The sequence below is a fragment of the Rhodamnia argentea genome, chromosome 2 (genome assembly GCF_020921035.1).
Source record: "Rhodamnia argentea isolate NSW1041297 chromosome 2, ASM2092103v1, whole genome shotgun sequence".
In the NCBI taxonomy this organism is placed as follows: Eukaryota; Viridiplantae; Streptophyta; class Magnoliopsida; order Myrtales; family Myrtaceae; genus Rhodamnia; species Rhodamnia argentea.
Genome location: NC_063151.1, coordinates 30445573 through 30466836, shown reverse-complemented (window position 1 = coordinate 30466836; position 21264 = coordinate 30445573). Strand labels below are relative to the sequence as shown.

The following is a 21264-nucleotide window of genomic DNA, read 5'->3' as shown; positions in this document are numbered from 1 at the left end:
AGTAGTGCAAATGCGGCAGGGTCGCGTCTATTTTTCGACCTAAAGATAATTTTGAATGTTTTGCTTCTCCATGCTTCCACCCGAGAGTTGAGCAGCATCAAATGCAAAAATCTGATTGAGCAATTCGAAAAAGAACGGTGGAAAGATTTTGCATCTCTCTATTACTCACCTTTTTCTTGGGAAAAATCTTTACAACACTTGGTAATCTCTGCATCAGTTCATGCGTCTTTCACTGAAAAACAGATATTACACTAAGTACACAGATTAAAATATCCTTTTTTGTGGGTGCTATATGCTTTTCGACTACTGTCTATCTTTAACGCGGTGTCATTGAACATTCAACTGAGGATCTAATCTCGAACTAAGGCTCCTTTACAGAAAGCCGAAAGATTCGGCCTGACGGTTTTCCTTGCTCAGTTCATTTCTAGACACTGCTCCAAACGTTCATTCTCCTTGATGATGGCATCAAGGTCGGCTTGTAGTCTCTCGATGTTTAGACTCCGTGAGGCCATAAACGCGAGCTTCTTCTCATTTTCTGCAATTTCTCTCTGGACTCGATTGGCGGACAATATTTTCTCAAAGATCTGTTCAAAGCTTTCATGAATGCTGGTAAGAAGCCTGTAAGCCTGACGTCCAACTTGATCTTTCTTCGCTTCTCTAACATGGATAATACACATGAACATTAGCGCACTTCCTTCTAATGTGATAATACACATGAGCATTAACGCACTCCATATAATTGAATTGCAAGGATGAGGATGTTGTACCTGAACACGGTTTCATCTAAAACAGCGTAAGTTCGATGAAGACGCTCCTGAACGGAATTACTTTCTAACTGGAGTTCCCTCGTCTCTTTTAGGATGCGTTCCACATCCGCATGTTGTTTACGACTGTTCTTTGTGATCTCTTTTATCCGATGAATGTAGGACGTCCTAGATTCTTGTTCAGGTTTTTTCTTGAGACTAGCAGAAAGCTCTGAACACTCTTCTTCCCTGAAGAATCAAAAGCCAGTCAGGGACACACCATTGTGAGAAATCCTAGTAAGTCAACAATATGCCTATTCTCCACAAGGGGAAAAAGTGATGTGCTTATTCTTCGTTTTCTAGAAATCAATATTTGCTTTTATAGTTGTAGATCGGCCAGATCACTATCGAAAGAAGGAAATCCAGGAGTTAATGTATCAGAATGCTACAAACAGAGAAAATATCCTTCACCGATGCAAAGGGCTTGCTTGACACTAGGGGTGGTCGCTTCCAAGTGAGCGGTTCCCTCACTAGAACCGGAACCGCCGCTAAGGACCGATTCCACAAAATGAGAACCGGGAACCGCCACCGGTTCCATGGAACCGAACTATGATTTGCTGACTTTTCAAGTATGAGCAATATAACCATTGCAATGGGGACTGACCTTAAATCAAGGAGCAACAAATCAGTCGACCAAAGCAAGGAGCAACAATGAGAAGTGCGAGGAATATTCTCATTGATTGAACAAAACTAAACAGCTCAAGTATATAGCTCGAATAGAATAGAGAGCTAGAAACTTGCAAACTCACCAACCAGTAAGGCAGAGACTCGACAGTCCGGCTTACGGCAAGGCAATCGAGAGGCGAGAGGCTAGAGTGAGAGCAAGAGCGAGATGACCGAGGTGAGGCGAAGTTGAGACGGCTAGAGTTTCTTTCTTTTTTGAGAGAGAGCGTGCGCCATGAGTGAGGAGGTGGAGGACTGAGGTGAGGAGTCAAGAAGTGAACGACGAGTAAAAGGTAGGGTTTCTTCTTTACTAAAAGGAGAGCTGAAATTAAATATATATGTGTGTATGTATGTATACCGGTCCGGTCCGGGTGGTCAGGGTGGGCGGTTCCACACCTGGAACCGGGAACTGGACCAGTCCCCATGGAAACCACCCACAGCCAGCCGGTTCCATCCGGTTCTAGACGGTCTGGGTGGTTCCCAGTTCTTTTGCACACCCCTACTTGGCGCTAGGCAGTAAAATGTGGAACATATTTTGCAAAATGAACCCAAATACAGGAGTAGGATTTCTACAAGCCTAACAAGTTTTAGAGAAAGTTTTGCTCTCTGACAAAGTAATATAGTTCTATCCTTGTATGCGCAAGAATGCACAATCTCCCCAAACATTCTTAGATCAACCGGAAAAGCTTGCCTCTTTCGCATTTCAGATGAAATGGAATCCACTTCTAGCTCAACTTCTTTCAGTTTTTGGAACTTCTCTTGAAACTCTGGCTTGGTGGCATATAATGACTCTTCAAGACTTCTCTTCTTCTCCTTTAGAGTCAACTCCAAAGCATTCCTATAATGGAAATAAGACAGTCACACTACGGAAGATAATAGGTATCATTACATACTAATACAGCAAACAGGTCTAAGTTGCAGTGTCCTATTAATGGCACAAGAAGAATGCAAGCTAATAAACTTTGTCAAGCATGGGATAAAAGAGAATCATCAGGCAATATAAGTGAATGGCTATATCCTACCACTCTAACTCCAGTTCGAGAAGATTCCTCTTCCTAGCATCAATTTGACCATTAAGTTTCTCGAGGAAGAAATCAGTTGGATGATTTTTGTCAAAGGCCATTTCTGCTGCGCCCTTCAGTAACTCCAATTCATCCTCAAGGTCTGTCACTTCTGAACTCCCATATTTCGCCTCCTCCATGAGCTCCCTTTCTCTAAGCTGAACTTCTTCTACCGAGCATCTTGTCTTTGTAAACATGAAAAGTTAATCAGAACATTACTTACTAGTAATATGTCTACCATCTAAAAAGTCTACTTCAAATGACGCTTTTTGTCAATCACTGCTCTTCATAGAACAAATTAAAATAGAGGAAAAATGCACACTCAACATCCATGTGCTGACAAACTTGTCTTTATCTTAAAATGTTGACACTCTTAAGGCTTTCTTTTTACATCAGCGACAGCAATTTAGATAGTACCATCCTGTCCATGTAGAAATAATCAACCGATCAAGGCCCTACATAAAAATTTCGGTAGATAAACATACCTCAGAGGACTGATTCTCTCGTGCCGTTGCATTTCCTTCGAGAAGTTGATCATTTGCATCAGCTGCATTGTCTGTGATTCCAAATGCATTAACATTTGACAGCCCAGATTCCTTAATAGGCTCCTGCCAGCTCATATTATTCACAGTAGTATTACCTGAACCTGTACCAGTAGCACATGATGACTTTGGCCCTTCAGCATTTAGCCTAAGCTCCCTCAACATGTCTCCGGCTCTCCACCAATTTAGTCGCTCTCTGTCATTGTAAACCTTCCCTATCCTGTCTCTTGCTGCATGTCTAGACCAATCTTCTTCCTTGTCTTTCGAATCAACATAACTCACATCATTTGCTTCTCCAACTACAACCGACTCGGACAACCTCCCCACCAAGAGCCTTATCAACTCATACATGTCCTCTTCAGATGGATAAAGAAACTGCCGTAAGCACAAGCAACAGATACATTCCGGTTCTAAGCGTGACTTCAAAGATGCACAAACACCAGAATCATAAGCAAAGCAGATGCAGCAAGGTTAAATAGAGGAAATGGTGTATCGGATTGATCAACAAGTGAACACATAATTCACCAGGCCAATTGCTCCAATGCACTAATTTGACCCACGAGTTCTCCGCAACGCCTAACTAGAGTATAGACAAGCAAAGACTTTCTTTCAGGCCAGCATGGCACCCAAATACTTGCAAACTATAATATAGTCACATGTTGATGGCGCTGCTTCTCCAACTTTTTCCTCAGTCACAAATTAAGCATCTCAATCGAAATCGAGTTCGTCTACTCTACTTCACAATGCTTAAACTTCTCAGTCGAAATTAAAATAGGAGGACAATGCTAGTTCCTCGCCTCAATTTTTATTCCACTCTCGAAAACGCAAATCGGCTCCATTTTCTAGTTCATGATGTTATCATCACCTTCGGTTAACAACTCAGCAAAAACAGACAGATTAAACTCATTCCTTACCTTGTGGAAGCCGATGTCCCCGATGAAACCGAGATTCTGGACTGCAGAGGCCATCTCTCTGCAGATCCTGAACTTATCGGCCACTGACTCCGGCAGAGAAGACGGAAACCGCGACGGATTGCGATAAACGAGGTTCAGGCACCGGGCACAGATGGAGACCAGACCTTCCGGCTCGAGATCCTTGATTGCATCGACCTCGTCCGGAATCGAGACTCCGAAGCTTCGGAGCGAGCTCAAAAGCTTGTGGTTGTGCGTCGATGATTCCATTTCTGCTGTTCTGGCTCGCTTCCTGGGAATACTGACGACTCACGAGTCACGAGAACGATTTTAACAAGCGGGTCCAATTCGAATCCCAAATTTTACCAAATGATTCATCATTGCCCAAAATTGAAAATGCAATCAAGTCCTCAATCAAGATGCTGATGTGGCCAGTTCACGGATAAATTTACTCGAAACACATTATTTTGCTGGGTGAGCATTTCCAGACCTGGGGGGATCAAAATTAATTTTTCTACTTTTGCTTGTAAAGATAAGTTGACTTTTCTGCTTCTATTCAAGAATTTGATTTCTGATTAGAGTAATTCATTTGGTAACGGTTAAAAATTTTTACCGAAATATTATTAACATAAAATCTTCTATAAAAAATTATTGTCTTCGGTCAAAAAATTTATACTTCATTTTTAAACTTTTTAAATTTCTTTAAAAAATCATTTACCTTTCAAAAATAAAAATAAAAATATTATTTATTTTTTGCTTTGGCGGCCGGAGACTTGTCGGCGGCGGCCAACGGAGGTCGGCGGTAGAGGTCGGCAACGGGTGGCGAGGTGGTCGACGGTTGGTGGCGGGGGGCGACGATGGTCGGCTATTGGTGGCTATCAACGATGGGCGGTGGTCGGGGGAGATGGGGGGCGATGGGCGGCGGAGGTTCGCAGTGGGGGATGGTAGGTGGCGGCGGTGGGCGTTGGCGCAGGCGGGCAAGCGGCGATGGGTAGCGACAGGCAGAGGTTGGTGATGGTTGGCGGCGAAGGTATGTGGTGGGCGGAGGCAAGCAATGGTCAACGGTTGGCGGTGGTCACGATCGATGATAGACGGCGGCGGTGGTCACAACCGACGGTGGGAGTTGGTGAAGGCGGGCGTGGTCGAAAAGAGAGTAAGGGGGCAATGACACTAGGGTGAAGCGAGAAGTACTTCTTGAGTTGAGAAGTAATTTTTTTAACTTCTCAAATTGGTGGAAAAACAACTTCAGAAGTAAAAAGTTTTACCAAACATATTTCTACTTCATAAGCTACATTATCAAACCGATTTCTCCTCCAGAGCACTTCGGCAGCAGAAATCCACTTCCGGTTCAAAGAGTGTTACCATGCGCACATGGCCCGTCAAAATCGATCTTTCAATTTTTGAAATTTGGAACCTACCATACATATCTCGAAAAATTTCTACTTTGTTTTTAAACTTTTTAAATTTCTTTAAAAAATAATTTATATTTATTAAAAAATTTGTATTTACTTTTTATATTTTATTCCTGCTGCCGAAGACTTGGTGGCGGCGGCGGCCAAAGAAGGTCGGCGGTAGATCGCGATGGCGAGTGGCGAGGTGGTCGATTGTTGGTGGCAAGGGGCGGCGATGGTTAGCTATGGTGGCGATCGACGGTGGGCGACGCTTAGGGGCGGCGATGGTGGGGTGTTGGCGGCGGGGGGCGACGACCGGTGGAGGTCCGTTGTGGGCAATGGTCAGCAGCGGCGGTGGTTGCGAGATGAGGTGGGTGTTGACAGAGGTGGGCAGGTGGCGATGGTCGGCAGCGGCGGTGGTTGCGAGATGAGGTGGGCGTTGACAGAGGTGGGCAGGTGGCGATGGGCGACGGGCGGCAGAGGTTGGCGGAGTCGAGCGATTGGCACATGGTAGAGGTATGTGGTGGGCGGAGGCGGGGCAATGGTTGGCGGTGGTCACGCCCAACGATAGGCGACGATCGGCGGTGGTTGACAGCGGCGATGGTTGCGAGCAGTGGTGGGCATCGGCGAAGGCGGGAGTGGTCGAAAAGAGAGTGAAGGGGCAATGACAAGAGAGTGAAGCGAGAAGTACTTCTTGAGTTGTGAAATAATTTTTTTAAACTTCTCAAATCGATGGAAAAACAACTTCATAAGTATAAATTTCTTTCAAAAGTAAAAATGTTTACCAAACAGATTTATCCTTTAAGATCACTTCTAGAGCGAAATACACTTCCAAAGAGTGTTACCGCGTGCACATGGCCCGTTGGAATCAATTTTTTAATTTTTGAAATTTGGAACCTACCATATATATCTTGGAACCCGTAACCTATAATGCCACATCTTTTAGGGTCTATTCAGATTTTACATGTATTCTAAATTGAACAATTGCAATGAATCATTGTCTCTAATACTCACCATTTATTTTTACAATTCATTGACACAAGTCATATTTAGAGACACGAAGAATACGAACATTAATAAAGTAAAAGTCTCAGTCATACATATTGCCGGAAATGAAAAATCATACTATTGATTTCAAATTACGCACTTATCATTGGTCGTCATTAAATACCGCAGAATCGCGTGAAGACGTTAAACAAGAAAAATACAAAAACTTGTTCCCGTTTTCGGGTTGAAATCTACACATCGGAACCGATCTCCCAATATTTGGAACATGAAATTTTTCGATTCTACCATGGAATTATGCTCACCCCTATTGTTTTGCTAGAATTTCTTAATATTGTGAATTTTTTTTATCTTTTCTTTTTTTTCCTCTAATCACTGTTCATCTTCTGTTTCCACACTTTCTCTTTTTTAAGGAAATCTCCATGTGCGAAGTTGAAGCGAGAAGGACGAGCGAAATCTCTGTCGAGCTTCACGAGCAAATCGGTCCAATTTCAGAGAAGTCAGTAATTTATTGTTTCATTGGAACGTTGGTAAATTCCTGGTAGCGTGGATAGTAATTTATTACTTCATTGAAATGCTGATAAATTTTCTGATGGTGCTGGTAATTTACTTACCTCGCGGGTCAAGTTTTCGGAGTAGGTAATTTACTACTTCATTTGAATATCAGTGAGTTTTTTTTTTTTACGAATGCTAGTAATTCTACAGACAATACAGATAAAATTTTAGAGGAGTTGGTAATTTACTACTTCATTTGGATGTTGGTAAATTTCTCTTGATGCAGATCTGGGTATTGAGGTTTCCATGCCGAAGAAGCTGGCAAAAGCTGGTAAATTTACTACTCCGTTGTAGTATAGGTAAATTCCTCGTGGTGCTAGTGATTTACTTACTATGATGGTAAAATTTGAGATGAGTTCGTAATATACAATTTCAGTATAATGTTGTTGTTGTTAACTTGTCATTCATTTAACAGACATCCGAGTTATCTATCATATTTTTTATTTATTTATTAATGAGACGAGAAATATACCCACGACTTGAAATTTTCTGGCTTTCTTGTGATTGGAAGACAAAATTCTACAAACGACCTGAGATTTCAAATGAGTTGGTAGTATACTATTTTATTGGCAAAATGATACTATTGAAAGATTTGATGAGACCACACTCAACTGTTCTAAGAGCTTAAGCTTTTAGATGAAAACGTGATTTAATATTTAATTACTCGATTTGAACTCAGAATCTCCCGCTTTGATAGCATGAAAGATTTGATGGGACCACATCCAATTGTTCTAAAAGCTTAAGCTTTTAAATGAAAGTGTGGTTTAACATTTAATTACTCTAACAACTATAAATGTCAAAATTTATGTATGGATCTCATTTTAGTATAAAAACTTTTTTTTGGATTACTTAAGGGCCAAATCTTTTGAAAAACAATCATTTAAGTGTCAACTCGAACCGACTTGGCTGGAATCCGACGTGTAATATCTAAAGTTGACATGGCTTGCCGAAGGTCCAGTCAACATCCAAGGCATAAAACGATGTCGTTTAAGATATTTCCTCTGCTTTTTTTTTTCCCTTCCCTTCTTCCATTGGCCACTGACCAACCAAAGGGAGGGCCGGCGAGGTCGCGAGGCCAACCTCGCCCTCTCTAGGGCCGGCCAAGCAAGGTCGAGCCTCGCCTTGCCCTCGCCCTCACCGGCCCTCCATATTCCCTTTGTCCGATCGTCGACTCGGCGATTGACCAATGGAAGAAGGTAAGAAAATAAATTTTAAAAAATAATTGGCATGTCACTTAAAAAAAAATTAAAATGCCATGTCACTTAAAATTTGATTATAAATGCCCCGCGTATTTTTTTGGCCGGAATTTCTCTCCATTCGTTTTTTCTCCGATTTGATATTTAAACAAGTCGCCGAAAAATTTTGGCACTAAAATAACCGTCATACTCAAATTTTGACACTTCTTTTTCGGTGCCCTTTTGCCCTAGTTTATTATAATGTTTGCAATAGTGTTCTACTTCAATTGTAACTACACAAAATACACAATTCTAAGACAAAACGACAACAAAACTCTTGACATTACTCACAAAAGGGATGGCGGCACAATTTCCTTTACAAAAATCGAAATGAAGTCTATTCACGTTCTTGGCATTTCTGCTCTCAATTTCGGTAGGAGACCTGAAAATTGAGGATATAGTCCTTCTGCGAGCCCTGGAACTGGGCATGGAAAGAATGTGGCCCACCAAACATCGCTCGTCCTTCCATATATAGGCAAGCTCTTGGTTTGAGCAGAGTTGAAACTCACTGACCAAAAGGTCGTCAGTCATATAAGCTCCTGAACAATTGATCCAAGAAGACCATGGAAATGGAAAGAGAGGGCGAGGTTGGGGACATGCCATTGTCACCTCCAAGGATGAGGTCCATGAAAATGGCGGGGACCAACGCCTTCGGCCACAACATAGAGTACGTGTCGCAGGCCTACCTGAGCAACCAATACTCGGAGATTCAAATCCAGGATGAGGTCCCGGAAGCCAACTCCGACCACCCTCTCCCGATATATCTCAAGGCAAGGGCTCCGTGGTCTCGGTGTTCCTGTTTTCCCTTTTCTCTCGTGATCCTTTTCGCGCGTAGTTTTAGCAGAGGTAAAACGTGGGGTCATGTGAGCTCTTGATGATGCAGTTTGAAGATGTTCGGTACAAGGTGAAGACCAGCCGGGCCTCCGAGAAGAATCCGGTCAAAGTGGTGGTGTCGAAGGTGGCCTCGCCAATAAATGTGGAGAACAGTAATTACAAGCATATCCTGAAGGGTGTGACCGGCGGCGTCGGTCCCGGGGAAATTCTCGCTTTGATGGGTCCTTCGGGTAGTGGAAAAACCACCTTGCTGAAAGTAATAGGTGGGAGACTATTGGAAAATGCCACAGGAACACTAACTTATAATGACATTCCCTACACGCCAGCTCTTAAGAGAAGGTCAGCTAATCAATGGACAAAAGGCTTCTTTGATAGAATGCATCTATTGCAGCCTTAGCCGGTAAGCGAGATTTTTAAAAATTAGCTTGATACGGTACTCGTCTCGTCTGGCAGGATCGGGTTCGTGACGCAAGATGATGTGCTCCTCCCCCAGTTAACGGTTGAAGAGACCTTGGTTTTCGCTGCGTCTTTGAGACTTCCGAGCTACATGAGCCGCCAGCAGAAATATGCCCGAGTGGAGATGATAATCAAGGATCTAGGACTCGAAAGGTACGAGTAGTTAATCATGCGAACACTTTAATTTCTGGGCTTGACAAATTGAGTCACAAAGTAATTTTCTTTTGATGAAGTATAGATGTCGGCACACGAAAATTGGAGGAGTGTTTGTTAAGGGAATATCAGGTGGAGAAAGAAAGAGGACAAGCTTAGCATATGAAATCCTTGTCGACCCATCGTTACTGTTGCTTGATGAACCGACTTCAGGACTCGATTCCACGTCTGCCACTAGACTAATGCAAATACTCGAAGGCATTGCTAAGGTGTGCACCGAGCCTCTCTTGATTATATGGAAATTTCAAACCATTTCTATGTTCTGACCGCGTTTGACGTGTTACAGGCAGGGCGAACAATAATAATAGCGATCCATCAGCCGTCGAGTAGGATGTTTCACATGTTCGACAATCTCCTACTCATAGCGGAAGGCTATCCCGTGTACTATGGAAAGGCCAGAGAGGCTATAGACTACTTTTCGTCTTTGAGCTTTATCCCTGAAATCGCGATGAATCCCGCAGAATTCTTGCTAGATCTAGCAACCGGACAGGTAAAGGACATCAGCGTCCCTGAAGAGCTATCAGCCCCTCAGGGAACCGCGTGTACCGAGAAGGCCGTACTCAAAGTGAGAATCTGTCTTAATTTGGACTTTGCTAGCTCATTTCTCATCCCTTTTAAAGGAACTGATGAATGTTCTTTTCTTCGAATATATCAGTATCTCCAACTTAAGTTTAAGGCTCTCCTAGAGCCGAAAGAGCATGAGAATCACCAAACCACGAGGACGCCAGAGCATCTTCAAGTGGCAATCCAGGTCAAGAAGGATTGGACATTGACTTGGTGGGAGCAATTCCTGATACTGACGAGGAGAACATTCAAGGAGAGGTGCAGGGACTACATCGATGTGCTGAGGCTGATTCAGGCCTTTGGTGTCGCTCTCCTACTAGGCCTGCTCTGGTGGAACTCCAAGATCGCAACCGAGGCTCAACTCAGAGATCAGGTAATTTCTCATTCCATTTTTCAGACTCAAACTTGGGCCGCTCGTTCCATGCTGGCCTGATAACTAGAATTCCTAATGCTCGAGCTTGGAAGCATTTGAACTTCGTTCCTTTCATGCCGTGATGAACTTCACACCATTATTGATGCAGGTTGGGCTGATGTTCTACATCTGTATCTTTTGGACCTCGTCATCTCTCTTTGGAGCGGTTTATGTGTTCCCATTCGAGAAGGTCTATCTGGTGAAGGAACGGAAAGCAGATATGTACCGGTTGAGCGTGTACTACGTCTGCAGCACCCTGTGCGACATGGTGGCCCATGTTCTCTACCCAACCTCCTTCATGATCATTCTCTACTTCATGGCGGGGTTCAAGAGGACGGTGTCTTGCTTCTTCCTCACGTTAGGTGCAGTCCTTTTGATTGCAATCACAAGCCAGGTAAACAGAAACCAAGCCAGCATTTAGACTGTCACTACGTTAGAACTAACCGGCTTTCGTTCCTCAATCCAGGGTGCTGGGGAACTGTTTGGAGCTGCAGTTTTGAACATTAAAAGTGCGGGAATGGTTGTTTCGCTGTTACTCATGCTGTTTCTACTCACTGGAGGATACTATGTCCAGGTATGTTAGTCAAGTCCAGAATGTAGTAGTCAGTCACCATAGAGAATTTAACTCTTCGGTTATACAACGCCTAAATATTGCTTAACCGGTAATGTACGATCTGTTTGTGAATTTTGCCCCGACTCGAGATTAAGTATTTGTTTAGAGATCTTTAGACATTTCTAAGGACCAGACTTAGGAAATCCTTGTCTATGCCTGGCTCTAATTGATGCCATGTAATAATCTGAACGCATCAGATTGAACCATGAAGGTATCATCAATATCAACCACCTAGGGGACAAGGGAAAGGATGAAATAAAGCATATTCACATAGCACTTAGTAAGCAATGCGTACACATTTGTCAATCCCGAGAACAAGAAAATCAGTAGATTATATATCACTCAAGCAGTCGGACGACTCTCCGGTCCGCCAGGATGAGGCCTTCGACGCTTCTTATGATTTATACCCCCTACACCCTTCGGAGGTGGAAAAAAGGGTACTAACTATTAAAACTTGTGAAATGTACCAAGACACAAGTGCCAGGAACCAGAAAAAAAAAAAATTTCTTGTATTCCCTGGCGGTTCTGTACTAAAGGAATTTATTTTTTTATGGATTGCAGCACATACCGTATTTTATACGATGGTTGAAGTACTTGTCGTTCATGTTCCACGGGTTCAGGCTCCTCCTGAAAGTCCAGTACTCCGGCGACGAACTCTACGAGTGCAAGAGCCAAGGAGGATGCCGGAAGCTGCAGAGCTCGCCCTCGTTCGACACCGTGAGCTTGGACGGTGGTTTGCAAGAAGTGTGGATTCTCCTTGCCATGGCCCTATGCTACCGGATATGCGCCTATCTTTGTTTGCGCAAGAGAATAAGTGAATGTCATCTGTGATTGAACGCTGAATTTTGACTTGTGCAACTGAGAAGGTTTTACTTGCCGCAAGAGAATAAAAATCGGCCTTTTTGAACTACCCCTTTGTATAGAGAACGCTCTGGTTAAATGCTAAAAGCTTGATTGACTGAGGATTTTTCGCAAGTTTCCGGGCGATAAATGATTTGGAAGATGTCGACTGGTTTATCTTTAGGGATGAATTATCATGATTGCAAGTACGTCGGCCGCCTATTCGTGGCAGCAAGCATTTTTATTGCAAGACAAGATCGTATCTTGAAAACCTACGGCTGAGCATAATGGCCCGACGAATCGAGAACCGTCCAAATGAGCCGGTTTAGTCCAGTTCCCAGGGGCTCTGGTCCTTTTCTCAGTTTCAGAGAAACCGGATCGATCGAACTGTGTTCCCAGTTTCAGGATGGGACTGGATTGGATCGGAAATCAATCACCCATGTTATTGCCTAACCAAATAGTGCTTCTAGGAATATGAATATCAAAACATGTATGAACAATCACACACTAAATTTAGCAAAACTCACGACACAAATTCCTTATCACAACGACCACAACTGCGTTTTGGAAGACGTCGTTCACCATCCTCTAACTCGTTTCACAGTTGTCCCTCCTCGTTTTCATGATATCAATTTAGGCATCGCATTCAAGAGATTCTGCTATAATTAGAAGGGGGATAGGCTGGATGACACCCAAAAAGTGCAACAGCAAACGGATAAAGGATGGTTCTGTCGGAACAGAAGGATCCCCAAGGGGAAGATGTTCTAACGTTCTGAAGAGTATATAACACCGCAAGAACAACCGACGCCATTTCTCAGTTCCCTTCAAGTTTGTGTTTTCGGGTTTGTCTAGAGAAACCTCTCCTTCTCAATCGGACCGCTCGGAGTTTTTTCTCCTGCGATCATCAGTTAATTGCTGCAGAGGGATTCCGCGGCTTTTCCGGGTTGTTTCTTTGTTTTTTCAGCCTTCAGGTAACTGTGGAATCATTCCGGCATTCTTTTACCTCCATGTTGATCCTGATAATTTCTCATCTTATCATCGTCCTAGACAAGTTGCTAAATCACCCGCATTGCGATTCCGAGATGACTTCGGTCCATCATTTTCTACATTATCGCTGTTGGAATTACGACGTCTACTTAATTGGATGAGATGAGCGCGACGCCTTTATCGACGCGAAAGTGAATAAGAAGATGTCTGCTCTCTTGTTTTGTCCTTATAAAATGTGTCTAATTGCGACAGAAAGACGTATCTTTCTGAATGATGCTAAACGTGTTCGGACAGCCAATTTCGCCTTGAAACTGTTCTCTGCGTTCATGGATTCAGTCATAAGTTACTCATTTCTCTCTTTTGAATTCGTCTCTCTGGCTAGATCTCTCGCTGGTCCGAGTGATGGACGGGGGAGAGAACCACAAGTGCCATGAGAATAAGATGAAGAAATCTCCGAGCCGCAGCGGATTCACCGTGCCGCGAATCGATCTCGAGGAAATTAGAAAAAGCTCGCCCTTCAGTCTGTCGCCGCGTGCAACCAAAGCGGCTGGCGCTGGCAAGTCGAGCTGCCTCTGCTCTCCCACCACGCACGTCGGCTCCTTCAGATGCCGGTACCACCGCAACTCGAGCATCTCCCGAGGCAGTTCGGTCGGCTCGAACCTCTCCGAGCTGGGCTCCAAGTCGAGCAGCATCGGCGATTCCGTGGAGGCTCAGTGACGCTCGAGACGGGGAAAAGGGCGTGATCTGTGCTCGCTAGTAACATTTGGGAGCAATATTTCGACGATTTAACGTCGGGAGACTATGATCAAACGTGGGTCCACAATACATGTTGTGATGGATTTGGATTGAATATAATGCTAACTAGATTTGATTTATCCCTTGAAATGCAAAGTAAAGATGTCAGACTCTGCCTAACCCTGCGAGGCCAGATTTTTTTGCATCGCGATTGATTATGTCCATCGCATGGTTCATCGACAATTAAGATAACAACCCGTGCTTAATTTATTTTTTTTTTATATTGTTGCCCCGTCTGATGCGACCTTTCGAACGAAAAGAAAAATTTTGGAAAAATCTCCGAAAACATGAACTAATCATCAGTACCTAATGTTTTCCTTAATTAGGATGATATGATGAAAGGGACACGTGTAAAGAGCGTTTTTGTGGGGCAACACGAATCTTTAACGTGTTGCTGTGTTAACGTTAACAACGCCATGCAAGATCGATGATTATCTCCCCGGGTTCAAAGGAGCACATTCTACTTGTTTTCAATCCTTTTAACAGATATTCAGCATTTAGGGTTTGTTTATTCCAAGATAAATATCATCATAATTGAAAATGATTTCCTGAAAAAAAAATTGGAAATTTTCTTCTTTTCAAGTTATCAAGAAATTCATTTTTTTGTAACTTTAAGCCTCCATTCGTTTCGCGAAAAACAATCATCGAGAAAATGTTTTTTGAATTTTTCGACGTTCGGTTCGCGGAAACTAAAAGTCAAGGGAAATATTTTCCATTAATGGAAAAAAGGCCTTCAAAAAGAAGAAATTATTTTCTCTCATCTTTCCTCCATGAAATCCTTTACATTCATTTTTTTTTTCTTTTCCTTTGTCCTTCTTACTACAGTTGCCAACAACCTAGCGACCGGCCATGAAGAGGGCTGGTGAGCTCGAGGCTCACCAAATTCGGGTAAGCTCGAGCCGGCCCGATCTAGCGAGGTTCAAGCTCGCTTGCGGCCATCGCTGCGGCTAGTGATAGCCCGAAAAAGGAGGAAAAAGAAAAAAATTTAAATTTTGAATTTGTCTAAAAAGAAAAAAAAATAAAAAATTTATTAAAAGAAAGTGCGCGGAGAAAAATCAAATTCGATTTCCCATACCAAACGATGAAAAATATATTCTTAATCTTCTTAAAATTTCAGCTGAATGTAAGAAAATATTATCCTTTTTTGAAAATAACTTTCTGAAAAATATTTTTCACTAAATATTGTTTTTTTCGCAAAAAGAACGGAGCCAAAGTATGTATATATATTTTTTAATCATAAACAAGTTTTAGTTGAGCGATCATTTTTAACAAACCAAACATGTGGCAAGGTGACTTTTCTAAATTTTTTTTATGGTTAATTGAAAGATATCATATTATGTTCGTTGTAAATTTTTAGGAAAATTTCAAAAAAAAAAAAAAAAGCCCCAAGTATCCTTATTTTCTTAAATAAGGGCCTCAAGTGCCATCATTGTCTAAAAAAAAAAAGGGGGTTTTGAAGTGGTTATAGTTATTTCAAATAACGGCTTGGCCTTGCCGGCCGGGCCAAATTTTCCAGTGGGCCGAGGGTATTTTCTTAAAAATATAAAATTAATCTAATTTTTATTAAATTAAGTTAAAATTAAAAAAAACAAAAAATTTAAATAAAAAAAAAAAGAACATAGGCGGTAGGTTTTTGACCTCCCGCTTGTGGCCGCCGCTCCACCACCGTTAGGGTCGCCGGCACCTTGGCGTGGGCGGGCGTCCCCACCAACCGGCGACGAGGACCCGCTGGTCCAGTTCTAATTGAACCCGGGCGAGGGCCATCAATCCCGGCCCGGATCTGGAAGAGAGTCGAGGCCCTCTACGGACTCGGGCGAGGGCCAATAGGCCCTCGGCGCCGGTCAACGAGGCCGTCGGCCCTAGCCGAGGAACTAGCGACCTCGATGGCCGTGGCCACCGCCTCACCACCTATGTTCTTCTTCTTCTTTTAAATTTTTTATTTTTTTAAAAAATTTCTTGAAAAAAAAAATGAAAAAATAAAAAAAAATAGTAAATGACCTTAGCTAAAATGACTCGGGCCCTTTTTTGAGATCAATAGAGTCATTTTAAGCTCTTAATTGAAACAATATGTACTCTAGGCCCTTCTTTGACATATTCAAGGCACTTCAAGCCCTTATTTGAAATAAGATATACTTAAGATCCTTATCTGAAAAAATAAAGGCACTTGAAGCCCTTTTTTGAAATTTTCCCCCAATTTTTCAAAACGAAGCAATAACAACATCTAACGTTTTCGCACGCTGAATGAATTATGTTTTTGTTTTTTTTTTTCTGACAGAGAGGAGAAATTCTTAAAAAAGTAAATGGTCGGCTTTACCTGTCCGTCTCCTTCCGCGAGGGAGATTAAATCGGTTAATCACCTTCCCTTCTCTCTCTCTCTCTCTCTTCCCCCCGTCACCTTCACAAATGAAATCCCACGAGCATCGAAAGCGATAGACATGTTGCAGCTCCTTCAGTTCCCGCAGCTTCTTTGAAGGTGAGGAGCTCTCTGCTTCGCTCTCTCTCTCGCTTCTGCGATCGATCGATGAAGCGGTTTCTGTCCTAACGATTCGATCGCTTGTTGTTTCTTCGGTCGCGATGGTTCCCGATTTTCGTCTGCTACTTGGAGGAGCCAGTCCGTCCGTGCGTGTTTCTCTACCGCACGGATCGAATCTCCCTGGTTAATCCGTTTCTGATTTCGTTTTCGGTCTGCTTGAGCATCGGAAGCTCGTGTCTGCTGGGTTTGACTTGATTCGATTCGATTCGATTCGATTAGATCCACGTAGCTATTGCGGCGTTCGATGTGAAGGTTCTGCGCGAGTGTTTGCAGTTGTTAGTTTCGTGATAGTTTGATGCTGTTGCTGTGGGATTCTGATTTTTTGATAAAAAAAAATTAAAAAAAAATTGAATTTTGCAAATGGAAGTTGCGTGTCCTCCTAAGTTTGAGTTCGGATCATTCGCAAAAGAAGGTAGGATACCTTCAGTGGGGCTAAGCGCTCAAACTTCTTTGATTAGTCTTTCCTGCAGGTTCGTAGTTTCCTTCAACTTACACGATTCCTTTTGCATCGGTTTTTTGTTTTTTTAATCTTCACTTGCCCGTCCATTTAGCTAATCATTTCGAACACCTTTTGAGCTGTAACTTGTCTTTTGTTTTCATTCCTTCAAGTTCTATTTCGTCAACAAAGTATTAGTTAAGTTGTTCTACAGTGTCTTGCTTTTTGACTAGATATCAGCCACTTCGTACGTCAATAAGATCTTGTTTGCGCTTTACTTTAACCAGCAAACGGACACTGAACCAGCAATCAGCTTCGGCCTCACACTTAACAGGATAAGTATGGAGGAACGAGAATACTGATGGGTCCTCAACTTTTAGATGAACTGATATTTATTAGTGCTTTGCAAAAGATGCTGCACTAATTTGTTAGGAAGGACCAAGGTCTTAGGAATTCCGCCTATGCCTTTTGCCTGTACAATGACTCTGCATTTGTTTAACAGCTTGAGCTTCTCACCACCTCGGGTTTGTCAATAGATTATCCTGGAGGCACGTCTAGTGAGGCCCATATACACAGTTGTCTGGCTATAGTTAGCTCCACCATGTTCTACACTGAAATTATGATTACCCATAAACGTGGAAAGTACTAGAATATCTTTTTGAGTGCTAACTTACCCATCATTTCTTGTCGCCATCTTTCAAAGTGTGAAATCACAAGGATGCAAACATCTTGCCTTTTAAACTTTCCTTCATGTATGATGTGAATGTTGTATTAGGCTAATTTCCTGTTTGTACTGGTGAGCTTAATATTTGTGATCAAGTCTCACTTCTCTGCTTTAGACATTAGGAGTAAGAAGATATATATATATTCTTTCACATATTTTGGAGAAATTTTGCCTAAACTAATTTGTGTGCTTACATAGTTGGTGAAATGCATATCCGGCATCACAGATTGTGTTTTGGATCAATAGTTGTTTGGACTTTGGGATGTGTTAGAGGCACCCGTTTGTGTATATATAAGATTTGGTGAGTGCCATATGATAATATTGACAGCTAAGCTGGCATTGAGCGCTCCCTTGTAACTGGTAGAGAGGAGTTTTGAATGCTTGGTAACTCCTTTTGCCTCACATTCAGAGTAATTCTCTTAGTGTAAATCCAGGTTCGAGTTACTGATAAAGGGCATTACAGTATTGAAAGTACTTCGTGCACTGGTTATATTATAATGAGGATGGATCATGTTGCTTGAAAGGCTTCTGATTAAACGAATTATTGCATGAGGAGTCCTTAATTTGTATTTATGGTTTGTATAACAAAGCATCTAGACCCTGTAAAGTTGGTAATTGTCACTTTAAATGTGCATAATTTATCCATAATATTAACCGCGGAAATTGATTACTCTGTGTAATTTTGAACAGGTATGGAGTGCTTTGATGATCGGATAATATCATGTTGCGGTGTATGGATGGGATAAAGCATTTTATTGCTTCTATACTGCAGTGTTGTGATCTTGATCTGTATAAGCAATCGAGAGGCCTTGAAGATCCTGAGCTTCTCGCTAGGGAGACTGTGTGTATGCACTCAACTTGATTTCTTATCATTCTGAGGTTTAGATGGCATTCTCTGGCTCAACTTTCCTATATTTATGGTGAATCTGTGCCCTTCTATTTGCAGCAATCAACTTTACTGACCAGGGCTCTCTATCTTTAAACTTACATTCCTGTGCGCAATGTATTGTTCAGATTCATATCATACTAATGATGATCATCCTATTATGTAATTTGATTATTTCTTTTCATAAAGTTATTTGTTCTTCTAGTTACGTGCAGATTATCACTTCTTCATTTTTCTGAATGCAGTCAGTGTGAGTGAAATTGAAGCACTATACGAGCTTTTTAAAAAAATTAGCAGTGCTGTGATCGATGACGGTCTGATTAACAAGGTTGTTTATCATCTCTGGACCTTTATTTGTCATATTTCTTTTGGTTGGCATAAATTTTCTCTGCATTATCATTTGTGTCAGTGTTAAAAATGTCATTTGCCTGCTTCTAATTCTTTTTCTTCTTTTAAGTTGCAATATTCATCATGATGCTGTAGTTCTCCTGATACAGATTTATGTGCTATTTACTTTTCATTTCCTGTCTCCGGTCGCTCCTTTTTACTGAAGTCTTTGTTCATTATGACATCACAGGAAGAATTCCAGTTAGCATTATTTAAGACAAATAAAAAGGAGAGTTTGTTTGCTGACCGGGTAATGTGCTCTTTACTTTTCATCTTGGATGGAAGTCTTGGAATCTCTCTGCGAGGTTTTCTATTTACAACTACTTTACATGTGTTGGATTCTACAGGTGTTTGACTTGTTTGACACAAAACACAATGGAATACTAGGTTTTGAAGAGTTTGCCCGTGCTCTTTCTGTTTTTCATCCAAATGCGCCTCTTGAGGACAAGATTGAATGTACGTTTCTTGCAACTTTCAATCCCATTAGATGTGGTCATGTGAACTGCCTTGTATTGTTTGTCTTATCCCTTAAATTTATGAAGCAGTTTCTTTTCAACTGTATGATCTAAAGCAGCAAGGTTTCATTGAGAGGCAGGAGGTACGTGGTATTTCTGATCAAACTAAATTATACCGCAGTTACTTTTGTCTCCTTCAACAAAAACTAGGTTAATGATGAATACCCCACATAGGTGAAGCAAATGGTAGTAGCTACACTTGCGGAATCTGGCATGAATCTATCGGATGAGGTCATAGAGAGTATAATTGACAAGGTAGTTCTACATTCTCATTTGACCTTTGTTTTCTTTACTCATACTATTTTGTTGGGTTAGTTCCTTTATTATTCATTGAAAATAGCTCCCTTTTCTTGATCTGTAAAACTTCCTTCAGACTTTTGAAGAAGCAGACACGAAGCATGACGGAAAGATCGACAAGGAAGAATGGAGAAGCCTCGTTTTGCGACATCCTTCCCTTCTGAAGAATATGACTCTCCAATATCTTAAGTAAGTCTTTTTATTTGTACTTGGATAACTTTTGCTAGTGCAAAATATGGGAAAAACGATAAAGAATGATTTCTATGTTACACTGTGATAATTGAGAAACATGGTCTTTTTCATGACTCGATCACATATATTAGGTCCATTTAACATGTACTGATGTCGAAGCTAAGATCATTACTTCTTTTAACACGCTTGGCTTATTTAACATCTGTGTCGTCATGAATCGCATATTCAAACTGTTGCACTGTACTGATAGAATGAAATCTATTGTAACAGGAAAGCCCGTCACCCTTATCTGCTCTTTTTCTTGCTTGGTGATATTTCCTTAATATGCTCTCTTTTACTCAATGATATATGCCAACCTTAACCCAAAGCACGAAAGGTCTTAAGTAAGCTCTCTATCCATCAATTTGGGTGGACATTGAAGTTATTCCGAAGTTCAGATGCTCATGTGGAACATAACTCATCCTCATAATATTTTATATACAATGACCGATTGTGGAACTGCCCACAACTCCCAAAGATCCTATATACTTTTTGGAGGACGATCAATTTCCCCATAATGTCAGCATTTTTGAAGTTATTTTCGTGCAGACTACAAATGATGAGTCCTTGTAGGTCTGAAAGCATGTTTAGCCATCAAACTCGTAGAAAGTTTTTTGGATTATGGGGCTTGAGGGGTTATGCCTTTGCTAGTGTGTTATATTGAATCGGCCTTGACGACAACCCTGACTTAGTTTTGCATCAGCATGAGTATTCTTCTTTTTCTAAGTCAGCCTTGGGAGCAGCCCAATAGCTCGTATGTATTGCTTCTTTTGGCCCTAGCATGAAGATGGTAGAGATGCAACAATGCGGCTGTTAAATTTGTCATCGCACTCACTCATTCATTCATTCATTCATTCTTGTTTTCTTTTTTTACCAGGGACATCACTACCGCATTCCCAAGTTTTGTGTTCCATTCACAAGTTGATGATTCATGAGGTCAAATCTGCGTATCCAAGTAGTAGTGAAGATTTTGTAGTTGTTTTTTTGTTTCTTTTTTTAAGATATTGCGGCCACTGTGTATCAGTGAGGTCAGAGGAGAGATCTGTTGTTCTGGTTGTTTGTAAATTCAGCCTCTTGATGGAGTGTGTGTGCCTGTTTTCCTGCTCGGGATGCGATACAGATTGTCATGTTTTTTCTTTGGGGCGAGTGATTGTTGAAGGCGCTGGAATTATTCAGTTGATGTGTGAACATACAGTCCTGGAACATTCTATTATTCCCATGCGTGTAGTAGGGAACATTTGAGTAAACTGAATCTCAAATGAAGGCAAAGCCCCGTTTGCTGTGATTACAGTGAATGAATCTACCTGCGGTGCAATTTTTCCTCTAACGTGCGGAATTTTTTCTTTTTTTTGTCTTTGTTTTTTCATTTTATTTT

The 21264-nt window shown here is 41.7% G+C and overlaps 3 protein-coding genes across 11 annotated transcripts; 2 read left to right on the top strand and 1 right to left on the bottom strand.

The window, feature by feature from the left end:
* Nucleotides 1-132: 132 nt before the first annotated feature.
* LOC115754193 (coiled-coil domain-containing protein 22 homolog) lies at nucleotides 133-4319 on the bottom strand. Of its 7 annotated transcripts, none has more exons than XM_030693187.2 (6): nucleotides 3984-4319; nucleotides 3013-3489; nucleotides 2489-2712; nucleotides 2158-2304; nucleotides 741-992; nucleotides 133-702 (listed from the first exon to the last, which is right to left on the bottom strand). In XM_030693187.2, the coding sequence occupies exons 1-6, from the start codon at nucleotides 4248-4250 to the stop codon at nucleotides 414-416; spliced, it is 1656 nt and encodes a 551-aa protein (XP_030549047.1). In that variant the 5' UTR covers nucleotides 4251-4319; the 3' UTR covers nucleotides 133-413. The 7 variants fall into 7 exon arrangements, with proteins under 7 accessions (XP_030549047.1, XP_030549193.1, XP_030549122.1 ...); XM_030693333.2 differs by having other exon boundaries at nucleotides 133-657; nucleotides 768-992; XM_030693262.2 differs by having other exon boundaries at nucleotides 3013-3444.
* Nucleotides 4320-8689: 4370 nt separating this feature from the next.
* On the top strand, nucleotides 8690-12275 carry LOC115739283 (ABC transporter G family member 26). Of its 2 annotated transcripts, none has more exons than XM_048275435.1 (9): nucleotides 8690-8936; nucleotides 9050-9339; nucleotides 9454-9609; nucleotides 9695-9878; nucleotides 9956-10234; nucleotides 10325-10606; nucleotides 10755-11039; nucleotides 11112-11219; nucleotides 11879-12275. In XM_048275435.1, the coding sequence occupies exons 1-9, from the start codon at nucleotides 8730-8732 to the stop codon at nucleotides 12074-12076; spliced, it is 1989 nt and encodes a 662-aa protein (XP_048131392.1). In that variant the 5' UTR covers nucleotides 8690-8729; the 3' UTR covers nucleotides 12077-12275. The 2 variants fall into 2 exon arrangements, with proteins under 2 accessions (XP_048131392.1, XP_030528151.1); XM_030672291.2 differs by having other exon boundaries at nucleotides 11820-12275.
* A 3955-nt stretch (nucleotides 12276-16230) lies between these two features.
* Nucleotides 16231-21184, top strand: LOC115737636 (calcineurin B-like protein 3). 2 transcript variants are annotated; one of them, XM_030669848.2, is made up of 9 exons: nucleotides 16231-16353; nucleotides 18264-18418; nucleotides 18705-18787; nucleotides 19037-19096; nucleotides 19194-19302; nucleotides 19392-19444; nucleotides 19536-19616; nucleotides 19735-19847; nucleotides 20767-21184. In XM_030669848.2, exons 2-9 carry the CDS (start codon nucleotides 18295-18297, stop codon nucleotides 20822-20824), a joined length of 681 nt encoding a protein of 226 aa, XP_030525708.1. In that variant the 5' UTR covers nucleotides 16231-16353; nucleotides 18264-18294; the 3' UTR covers nucleotides 20825-21184. The 2 variants fall into 2 exon arrangements, with proteins under 2 accessions (XP_030525708.1, XP_048131395.1); XM_048275438.1 differs by lacking the exon at nucleotides 16231-16353 and adding an exon at nucleotides 16379-16536.
* The last annotated feature ends 80 nt before the right edge of the window (nucleotides 21185-21264 follow it).

What these genes read in the sequence shown, in the direction of transcription:
- LOC115754193 (XM_030693187.2), bottom strand. Translation starts at nt 4,250, where the DNA reads ATGGAATCATCGACGCACAACCACAAGCTTTTGAGCTCGCTCCGAAGC. An exon ending in GGGACATCGGCTTCCACAAG is followed by an intron (nt 3,490 to 3,983) that starts GTAAGGAATGAG and finishes GCATCTTTGAAG; the next exon opens with TCACGCTTAGAACCGGAATG. An exon ending in ATCCTCATCCTTGCAATTCA is followed by an intron (nt 703 to 740) that starts ATTATATGGAGT and finishes GTGTATTATCAC; the next exon opens with ATTAGAAGGAAGTGCGCTAA.
- LOC115739283 (XM_030672291.2), top strand. Translation starts at nt 8,730, where the DNA reads ATGGAAATGGAAAGAGAGGGCGAGGTTGGGGACATGCCATTGTCACCT. An exon ending in TACTCGAAGGCATTGCTAAG is followed by an intron (nt 9,879 to 9,955) that starts GTGTGCACCGAG and finishes GACGTGTTACAG; the next exon opens with GCAGGGCGAACAATAATAAT. An exon ending in CTGGAGGATACTATGTCCAG is followed by an intron (nt 11,220 to 11,819) that starts GTATGTTAGTCA and finishes TATGGATTGCAG; the next exon opens with CACATACCGTATTTTATACG.
- LOC115737636 (XM_030669848.2), top strand. Translation starts at nt 18,295, where the DNA reads ATGTTGCGGTGTATGGATGGGATAAAGCATTTTATTGCTTCTATACTG. An exon ending in TCTTGAGGACAAGATTGAAT is followed by an intron (nt 19,303 to 19,391) that starts GTACGTTTCTTG and finishes TTTATGAAGCAG; the next exon opens with TTTCTTTTCAACTGTATGAT. An exon ending in TAGAGAGTATAATTGACAAG is followed by an intron (nt 19,617 to 19,734) that starts GTAGTTCTACAT and finishes AACTTCCTTCAG; the next exon opens with ACTTTTGAAGAAGCAGACAC.